General features: G+C 65.3%; 1 protein-coding gene across 1 annotated transcript; it reads left to right on the top strand.

Annotated features, from left to right (window-relative positions):
- On the top strand, window positions 1-9,026 carry EPHX2 (epoxide hydrolase 2). The gene is made up of 19 exons (XM_086744299.1): window positions 1-147; window positions 1,469-1,553; window positions 1,698-1,857; window positions 2,049-2,239; window positions 2,370-2,492; window positions 2,748-2,822; window positions 3,051-3,146; window positions 3,309-3,387; window positions 3,566-3,600; window positions 3,697-3,723; window positions 4,739-4,824; window positions 4,945-5,056; window positions 5,340-5,414; window positions 7,548-7,593; window positions 7,695-7,797; window positions 7,973-8,042; window positions 8,141-8,221; window positions 8,454-8,512; window positions 8,621-9,026. The coding sequence occupies exons 1-19, from the start codon at window positions 47-49 to the stop codon at window positions 8,703-8,705; spliced, it is 1,689 nt and encodes a 562-aa protein (XP_086600425.1). The 5' UTR covers window positions 1-46; the 3' UTR covers window positions 8,706-9,026.
- Window positions 9,027-10,129: the final 1,103 nt, after the last annotated feature.

The raw sequence follows: 10,129 nt of genomic DNA, 5'->3' as shown, positions 1-10,129 counted from the left end.
GGTCGCGGGGTCGAGTCCCGGTACCGGCGGCGGCGGCGGGGCGACCATGGCGCGGCGAGTTGTGTTGTTCGACCTCGGCGGCGTGCTCTTCGGGCCCGGCCTGCAGCACTTCCTGGGTTTTTGCGAGCGGGACTGCGCTCTGCCCAGGTACGGCCCGGCCTAACCCGGCCCGGCTCGGCTCGGCCTAACCCGGCCCGGCGGCACCCGCCCGCCCGCCCGCGCTTCGGCGGGTCGCCGTTCGGCCGGAGACACGTAGAGACGACACGTAGCGACAATAGTGTGTGTGCGGCCGCCGCCCGCGCGGGGTGTGCGCGGCTGTGGCCCCCGTGGCAGGAGGAATGTGGGGCGCAGGCTGGGGACCCCCTGTCCTGGCCGTGGGGTGCGAGTTGGGGGTCCCTGTGTGTGTGTGGGGCGCAGGCTGGCCACCTCCCGCCTGGATGTGGGGTGCAGGCTGGGGGGGGGGTGGGGCGTGCTCTCCTGGATGTGGGGTGCAGGGTTGGGGGAGAAAATGGGGGCTCCTATCCTGGGTGTGGGGTTAAGTGCTTAAAACTAACCCCAAAGAGGCGAGATTGCTGCACGGAACGTTGGTAGAAGCAGTAAGAAGTGCAATTAATCATTAATTAAGCAAGATAATTAATTAAGCCCGTCCCTGCCCCAGCGCTGAGACCGGACACAACTCCCCACACGAGTGGAGCCGACGAAACCCAAAGCGCTGGACCCCCGAGCGGGTCCCACGCAAACCTCTGGAGTCCTGACCCCGCGTCTGACACGGGATATTTGGGAATTACTGATCCCAAAAGCTCCCAGGCGGGAGCCGGACAGGTTCTGACAGTTGGCATCGCCCGGCGCGTCGGGATTTCCTGCCAGCGCGTGGGCGTTAAAAAAAAAATAAAAAAAAAAAAAATAAAAAAAGGCAGGGAGTTAAGGATAAAATATTAAATAGCTAAATGCTGGAGGACGTGGAGCAGATGGAGCAATAAATTCCCAGATTATCAGGCCATCCAGCGTATTTTTGCTGCGCTGTGTATTAAAAAGAATGAATAAAAACGACAGCGGTCCCGCGGGAGCAGGTGGAGCCGCTTCGTTTTTGACGGAGCTGCGTTTTTATCGACCCGGAGGAGAGCTTTGTCCTCGGGCCGGCGGCCGTAATCGTGTTTTATTGCCGCCCCGGACGGCCCCTCGCCGTCCTGCGATGGGGGCAATTATTTTTCCTGAGCTACTGCGTACAAAATATCTCGCTCGATGCATTTTTTAATTTTTTTTTTTAAATTTTCCTGGCCAAAACTCCCTGTTCATCCATCCGCGGGGCGAAGTTAATGGAGCCGCCGGAGGAAATCGATGGGCAGCCGTCACCCCGTACCGCGGTGAAGCGATGCTCCGCTCCCGGGCGATGACGGAGGAGGGAGCGCTGGTGTTTTGGGGGGCGTCCCCCCCTCTCCCGCTGACCTTTTCCCCTTTTTCCCGGCAGGGATTTCTTGCGAAAAGTCCTGTTTGCCGGCGGCTCCGACAGCCCGTACGCCAGAGCCGTGCGGGGACAGATCACCCTGTCCCAGGTGAGTCCTCGGGTACCAGCCGCCCAGCGTCGCCCGCCGCTGCGGTCGGGTCCGGGCGGGAAGGCTGCGGGATGAACCCCGCTTTTCTTTGTTTATTTTTGGGGGGGGGGGAGTCCCCTAAACGACCGCGCGGGCGTTTTCCAGCTCTTTTCCGAGATGGAAGAGGGCTGCAGGCAACGCGCCTCGGCCTGCGGCGTGGCCCTGCCGCCCCGTTTCGCCGTCGCCCGGCCTTTCGAGGAGATGGCGGCCGAGGGGACCGTCAACGCCCCGCTGCTGCGGGCGGCCGGGGTGCTGCGGAGGAACGGTGGGTGCCGGGGGGAGGGTTTTTGGGTCAAGGGTGCTGCTCCCCTCCCCAGCCGGTGCCGCCCTGGTGGGTCCCGCCACGGGATCCCTGCTCCGCCGTCGTCGTCCTCGTCCCAGTTCTTGGGGAAAGGCGGCTGGGGAGGGGAAACGGGAGCGGGAAAAGGCGACGCCTGGCGCTCTGGCCTCCGCTAGGATTTAAGACGTGCGTCCTGACCAACAACTGGGTGGACGACAGCGCGGGGCGCCTGGGGACGGCCAGGCTGATGACCCTCCTGCGCCGTCACTTCGACCTGGTGCTGGAGTCCTGCCGCCTCGGAGCCAGCAAGCCCGATCCCCACGTCTACTCCCGCGCCTTGGACGCGCTGCGGGCGAAGCCGCAAGAGGTACGGTCCCGTCCCCCCCCCCGGCCCCGCCTCAAAAAAAAAACCAAACCGGGTCCCCTCTGGGCACCCAAAATCCAGCCGCCGCCCTTCGGCGGGGCGCTGGGCTTGGTTGTCACCGAGGGATCTCCAGGCCATCTTCCTGGACGACATCGGGGAGAACTTGAAGGCGGCGCGGGAGATGGGCATGGCCACCGTCCTGGTCAGGGACACCGACGCCGCGCTGAAGGAGCTGGAGGAGCTGTCGGGGGTCCGGGTACGCAGAGGGGGGGTCCCCCGTCCCCTGCTCTCCTTGGGGACGCTGGCCCAGTTCCGCAGACGCAGGCGGGACGGGCGCGGGTTGCTGGGCCTCGCCGCGGGACCTGCGGGCGTTTTCGGGAGAAGAACGGGACGGGGCGGGCTGTGATCTCCTGCCCACCCCCTGGAAACCTCGAACGCGGGTGGGGTGGGTGGGGGGACGTCCCGTGGAGCTCCGGGCCCGCTCGCCCACCCCGCGCTCCTCGCCCCGCAGCTCCTGGGCGGCGCGGAGCCGCCGCCGACCGCGTGCCGCCCGTCCGACGTCGCCCACGGATACGTGCCCATCCGGGTAAGGCGGAGGGGGTGCCGCGGTGGGGAGGGGTCCCCAAGGTTTGGCGGGGCCAAGGGGTGGCTTTGGGTTGTTGAGCTGCCCCATCCTTCGGATCTTCTCCGTCCATCCCCTAAAACGTGCTCGTCCGGCTCCGGGATGCGGGCGCGGAGCGGGCGGTGGGGCTCCCGGCGATGGGTGGGGGCGGTGGAGCGGCGCCGACGCGGGGTCTCGCTCCGTCCCTTCCAGCCCGGCGTCCAGCTGCACTTCGTGGAAATGGGCCACGGCCCCGCCGTCTGCCTCTGCCACGGTTTTCCCGAATCCTGGCTCTCCTGGCGCTACCAGGTGACGCAGGAGACGGGGAGGAGGGTTGGCCGCGGGGTTTGGGGGGTGCCGGGGCCGTCCCACCACCCTGGGGACGTCCCTGGGCGGGCAGGGTGGGTGCTGGCGCCCGGGAGGTCCCGGGGGTCTCGGCATCCTTGGGGAAATTGCTGCTTTCCCTCCCAGATCCCGGCTTTGGCCGACGCCGGCTTCCGGGTGATCGCTCTGGAGATGAAGGGCTACGGGGAGTCGACGGCCCCGCCGGGTGAGCCGGGGGTTTCGACGGGGGGGACGGGGGGCTGGAGGTGCCAACCTCGCTTCTCTCGGGTGTTGGGGTGGCGGGGTGGAAGCCGTCCCGCTCCTCCCGCAGCTCGGAGGGATGGAGGAGGGGGTCCTGGGAACGCCTGGATGCCAGGGTGACGGCGGCCGTGTGTTCCGTGCAGACGTACAGGAATATTCCCAGGAGCAGATCTGCAGGGTGAGGAGCCGCGGGCGGGACGAGCGCGGCGCGGGGGCCGCTGTGGGGCACGGTCCCGAGCGGGATCCCACCCTTTCCCTCCTCCTTCCCCCCAAGGACCTGGCGATTTTCCTGGACAAACTGGTGAGGAGCCACCCCCCACGATGGATCCCCCCTTCCTGGCAAGGTTTGGGTGCCCTTCGCCCCTTCCATCCCGTGCTGGCACAGCGGAGCTCCTCGGTGGCCTCGTCCCGCGCTGGGACGTCTCAGCTCACCGGTGATTTTGACCCCAAATCCTTGGGATGGCACCCGTGGGCACGGCTCAAATCTTGGGTTGGGGGCTCCGGGTTTTAATTTCCGTCCCGGCGAGGGGACGGGGTTGATTTTTGCGCCTTTTAAAAAAGATGGAGAGGGAGGGGGAGGGGGAGGCACAGCCTGGAAATGCCGGCGTCTCCAGGGCTCCTTCCTCCCGAAACGGCTTCCAAGGGAACCAGGCGTTCGAAAAGCACAGGGCTAAAAAAAAAAAAAAATAAGAAACAAGGGGAAAAAAAAAAAAGCCCTGGAGGTTTTGCAAGGGCTCCTGGTGTGCGGAGCGGTGGTGGTTTTGTGCCGGCGTCGGAGCCGGGATGGGATTTTGGGAGGGGACCGTGGGGGTGCAGCTCCGCCGAGCCGGCGGGGATAAATCAGTGATTTAAAATTTTGTAAATTTTTTTTTTTCCTGGGGTAAATGACTTTACGAAGCTTCGTGTGGCGTGTGAGCCCATGACTGGCAGCCGGCGCGGCGGTGGAGCGGGGATGGTGGGGCGAAACCCGTCGGCGCAAGTGGGGCGTGGGAGCCCCCCGAAACCCTCTGCCCCCCGCGATGCCGGGCTGCACGCCGTCACGCGGGGCTCGCCGGCGCGATCCGCCGGGAGGGAACTTTAATTCCGCTTCTGAATATCAACTCGTTACGAACCGGCCGCTGCCCGGTCAGGAGCGCGGGTTTTAATTGGATTTATCCCTCGGTGCCCGGAGGGGTCGGGAAAGTGGAGATGGTGGGGGTGGGAAATGGCATTCCCAGCTCCGGGCGGGATCCGGCCGGCTCTGGGGATGCTCCGGGCCCCTTTCCCGGAGGGACTGGCGGGGGATTTATTCCGTGCCCCCCCCCGGCTCGCCGCAGGGCATCGCGCAGACCGTGCTGGTGGGTCACGACTGGGGCGGTGCCGTGGTCTGGAACATGGCGCTCTTCTACCCCGAGAGGGTGAGGTGGGTCCTGGGGCGCCGGGGGTACCCCCCAGCCCCGCCTCTGGGGGAACGGGGCGCCCCAAATCTGGGTGCCGTGCTGACTTCCCCCCCGCCACCGCCGCCAGCCCCGTGATGTCGCAGAGCCGTGGCCTCGCTGAACACCCCGTACCGCCCTGCCGACCCCGCTGTGGACATCGTGGAGAAGATGAGGAGCTATCCCATCTTTGATTACCAGTTCTATTTCCAGGAACCGGTGAGCATGGCACCACCGTTTTTATCCTCCACCCGTTCTTTGGGGGTTTATCCCCCACCCCCGGGGTCCGGGGACGTGGCTGTGTTGGGACACCCAGGCTCTCGCTGCCCCCCCAGCATCAAATGGCTCGTGGTCCCCCTGCCAGACCCCGTTCCCCCGCTGAACTCCGCCAAAACCCATCCCCAGCCTCCACCCGAGCCCTGATGGGCGCCGGGATCGGGTCCCTGGGGAGGGTTGGCGTCGCCCCATCGCCCGCCGTGCTTCCTTCCCCCTCCCCGCGCAGGGCGTCGCGGAAGCGGAGCTGGAGAAGGACATCGGCCGCACCCTGAAGGCCCTGATCCGCTCCACGCGCCCGGAGGTGGGTGTTGGGCCGGGGCTGGGCCTGGGGCGGGAACGGAGGGCCTTTGGCGAAGCCTGCGTTCAGTCAGCCATCAGTAGGGACCAGAGTGAACGCATCCTTGCGAGGCCCGCCCCTCTCTGGGACTCGGAGCTGACCCTGAGCGGGGATTGAGAAGAGCTCCAGAAGCTCTGTGGTGCCCGGGGAGGGGCAGCCCGGCCAGGGGAGCAGCAGATTTGGGGGCCGACTGTCACGGCCTGGCCTGGCAGAGGCTCCTGCCCTCCCCCTGCCCTCGCAGGGCCGGCGCCGCTCGCTTCCCGCACGGCTGCAAATGTTAACGTCTTGCTGCAGGGTGGAAAAACCTTTGCGGTTGGAAATAACAGCGCCCCGGGAGCACGCGGGAGGTCGCGCCTGGCCGGCGGCGTCCTTCTGCCAGCCGCAGCGGCTGCTCCCGCCTCTGCGTCCCGGGGCTGTGTGGTGGGTTCCCGCATCCCCGGGGCTGCAGCGATGCTCAGGGTCTGCTCCCGGCACTGCGTCCCAAGGCTGCACCGTCAGTTCCTGCGTCCCTTGGGATGCAGCGATGCTCGGTGCCAGCCGTGCATCCCAGGGTTCTGTGGTTGGTTCCTGCGTCCCTTGGGATGCAGCGATGCTTGGTGCCGGCTTCCGACTCTGCATCCCGGGGCTGAGTGGTCAGTTCCTGCATCCCTTGGGAGGCAGCGATGCTCAGTGCCTGCTCCCAGCTCTGCATCCTGGAGCTGCACGATTGGTTCCTGCATCCCTCGGGATGCAGCGATGCTCAGTGCCTGCTCCCAGCTCTGCATCCTGGAGCTGCACGATTGGTTCCTGCATCCCTCGGGATGCAGCGATGCTCAGTGCCTGCTCCCAGCTCTGCATCCTGGAGCTGCACGATTGGTTCCTGCATCCCTCGGGATGCAGCGATGCTCAGTGCCTGCTCCCAGCTCTGCATCCTGGAGCTGCACGATTGGTTCCTGCGTCCCTCGGGATGCAGCGGTGCTCGGTGCCTGCTCCCAGCTCTGCATCCTGGAGCTGCACGATTGGTTCCTGCGTCCCTCGGGATGCAGCGATGCTCGGTGCCTGCTCCCAGCTCTGCATCCTGGAGCTGCACGATTGGTTCCTGCGTCCCTCGGGATGCAGCGGTGCTCGGTGCCTGCTCCCAGCTCTGCATCCTGGAGCTGCACGATTGGTTCCTGCATCCCTCGGGATGCAGCGGTGCTCAGTGCCTGCTCCAGGTTCTGTGTCCCAGGGTTGCACGGTCGGTTCCCGTATCCCTCGGGATACGGTGATGCTCGGTGTCTGCTTACAGCTTTGCACCTGGAGCTGCGTGCTCGGTTCCTGCATCTCTTGGGATGCAGCAACGCTCGATACCTGCTCCTGGCTCCATGGTCCAGGGCTGCGCAGTTGGTTCCTGCATCCCTCAGGATGCCGCGATGCTCAGTGCCTGCTCCCAGCTCTGTGTCCTGGGGCTGTGTGGTGGGTTCCTGCATCCCTTGGGATGCAGCAGTGCTTGGCACCTGCTCCTGGCTCTGCATCCCAAGGCTGTGTGGTGGGTTCCTGCATCCCTTGGGATGCAGCAGTGCTTGGCAGCTGCTCCTGGCTCTGCATCCCGGAGCTGCACAGTCAGTTCCTGCATCCTGAGGGATACAGTGATGCTCGGTGCCTGCTCCCATTTCTGCATCCTGAAGCTGCATGGTTGGTTCCTGCATCCCTCAGGATGCAGCAGTATTCCGTGCCTGCTCCTGACTCCGTGGTCCAGAGCTGCGTAGCTGGTTCCTGCTTCTCTCAGGATGCAGCGATGCTCAGTGCCTGCTCCCAGCTCTGCATCCTGGAGCTGCACGATTGGTTCCTGCATCCCTCGGGATGCAGCAGTGCTTGGCACCTGCTCCTGGCTCTGCATCCCGGAGCTGCACAGTCGGTTCCTGCATCCCTTGGGATACAGCGATGCTCAGTGCCTGCTCCCAGCTCTGCATCCCAGGGCTGTGTGGTTGGTTCCTGCATCCCTTGGGATGCAGCAGTGTTCCGTGCCTCCTCCTGACTCCGTGGTCCAGGGCTGCGTAGCTGGTTCCTGTATCCCTCGGGATGCAGCGATGCTCAGTGCCTGCTCCCAGCTCTGCATCCCGTGCCCTCTCTCCGCAGGATCGCCTGGCTGGCGCCGTCAGCTTGCAGGGGGTCCAGGAGCGAGGTAAGTGGGGCGGGGGGGGGAGACCTGGCTGCGTGGGGGGCTGTCGCGGGTGGGATGCCCCGCGTGGGAGCGTGCCAGCAGCCCTGGGCCTCTCCTTGCAGGGGGGCTGCTGGTGGGCTTCCCAGAAGACCCCCCCGCCAGCCAGATCCTGCACGGCCCCGAGCTGCAGTACTACATCCAGCGCTTCCAGAAATCCGGCTTCCGGTAGGAGCGGGGGGCTGGGGGGCTGGGGAGGGACCCCCAAACCCACCTTGGCCTTTGTAACCCCAAGAAGGGGCGAGGTTGGCGGGGAGGGGGAGGCTGCTTTTCCCTTGCAGGCTTTTCCGGGGTGACGGAGCCGAATCCCAGCATCTCCGCCCCATTCCCCTCTCTCTCCCAGTGGCCCCTTGAACTGGTACCGCAACATGCGACCCAACTGGCGCTGGGCGCTCTCTGCCAAGGACAGGAAGGTGGGGACCCATCCTGCCCCACGGCGAGCGTTGGCGAGAGCCAGCGCCTTCCCCCAGATCCAAAAATCCGACGGATTCCATCCCCAAAAATCTTACAGATCACCATGCCAGCGCTGATGGTGACGGCCGGGAAGGACGTGGTGCTGCGTCCCAGTATGACCAAGGGAATGGAGCAGTGGGTAAGGCAGCGCGGTCCCATCCCACCCCTGCCTCGGGAAAGCCATCCCGCTTCCAGAAAAATCCCACGGGAGAGTCCCAGGGTCACGCGAGAGGGAGCCCAGATGTGGGGACGTCACTCGACGGGGGGGATGGGGGTGCAGGGGCAGCCCGGGGTGGGCTCTCCCGATGGGAAAGGCGCCGGATCCCGGCACAAACCCACCCCTCATCCCGCTCTCGCCCGTCGCTCCGAAGATCCCGCGGCTGCGCCGGGAGCACATCGAGGACTGCGGGCACTGGACGCAGATGGAGAGGTAACGGCCGCCTGCCTCCCTCCGAACCGGGCTCCCCCTTCTCCCAAGGTTGGGGGGGGGACGGAAAAACCAAATCCCACCCCAACCCTGTGCCATCCCCCCACCCAGGCCGGCCACGCTGAACCGGATTCTGGTGGAGTGGCTGGAGGGGCTCCCACCCGACGCCCCCCTCCCCAAGATCTCCAGGCTGTGAGCGGGGCCGGCACGCAGACGCTGCGCATTCCCTCCTCCTCGGGCTGATTTTTTTTGCTTTTAGGGCTTGATTTTTCCTTTTAGGCTTTGATTTTTTTCCTTTTAGGGTTTGATATTTTCCTTTCCGGGTTTGATTTTTTGCTTTCAGGGCTCGATTTGTATTTTTGGGGGGGGTCGACGGGTGGAAGTGACGCCGGGACAAAACGGTGCCGCGGCAGGGGCCGTCCCGTCGCGGCGGGGTTGGCGTGGATGTGGGGGTTTTGATGATTTGTTTCTTTTTTTTTTTTAACGCACTAAATACCAATGAACGCCGCTCGAGAAACCGCCCGCCGCCTCGTAACGCGGGGGAAATCGAGCGCAAAGCGAGCCGAGCGCCTCGGTTCTCAGCCCTTTCTCCCGGCCCCCCAAAAAACGTGAGAGGCGCAGGATCGCTTCCCCGCTCTGCCGGCGAACCCGCGGGAATGGTTCGACATCCGGATTCATCCCCGGGGGGAAAAAAAAAAAAAAAAGAGCAGCCTTCCCCCGGCCCTCCCTCGCGCCCCAGCCCCTGGCAGGGGTCTGTCCTGGGTGTTTTCACCGGGCTCTTGGGGGGCTGCAAGGGGCGCATGCATCTTTGGGTGCATGTGCGTCCCCGTTTCCCCCGGGGCGTGCGTCCTTGGTCTTCTGGGTTCCTGCATCCCCAGTCCCCGGGGCGCGTGCGCCCTCGATCCCCCGCTGCGTGCACCCCCAGTCTCTGGGGCGCACGTGTCTCTGTCCCCCCGCTGCGTGCACCCTCGGTCCTCTGGGTGCATGCATCCCCAGGCCTCACACATACGCGTGTCCTCAATCTTCTGGGTGCGTGCGTCCCCGGCCCGTGGGGTGCACGTGTCTGTGGTCCCCTGGGTGCGTGCGTCCTCCATCCCCAGCGTGCATGTGTCCTCAGTCTCCTGCTGCATGCATCCTGTGTCCCTGGGATGCACGTGGCCTTGTTCCCCCGGGTGCATGCATCTTCCATCCCCAGGGTGCATGCATCCTCCATCCCCAGGGTGCATGCATCCTCCATCCCCAGGGTGCATGCATCTTCCATCCCCAGCGTGCATGCATCCTCCATCCCCAGGGTGCATGCATCCAGCATCCCCACGGTGCATGCATCTTCCATCCCCAGCGTGCATGCATCCTCCATCCCCAGGGTGCACATGCCCTCAGTCCCCAGGTGCATGCATCCCCAGGCCCCACATGTACACGTGTCCTCGGTCCCCTGGGCGCGTGCATCGTCCATCCCCTGGGTGCACGTGTCCTTGATCCTCTGGGTGCACGCATCCTCTGTCCCTGGGGTGCATGCATCCCCAGTCTGGGTGCACGCATCCTCGGTCTCTGGGGTGCACGTGGCCTCGGTCCCTTCCTCCATCCCCGGGACGCGCGTCTCCTCGCCGCCGCGCATCCTCG

Source organism: Chlamydotis macqueenii, chromosome 3 (assembly GCF_036417535.1).
Source record: "Chlamydotis macqueenii isolate bChlMac1 chromosome 3, bChlMac1.mat, whole genome shotgun sequence".
In the NCBI taxonomy this organism is placed as follows: Eukaryota; Metazoa; Chordata; class Aves; order Otidiformes; family Otididae; genus Chlamydotis; species Chlamydotis macqueenii.
This window is presented reverse-complemented; position numbering and strand designations above follow the sequence as displayed.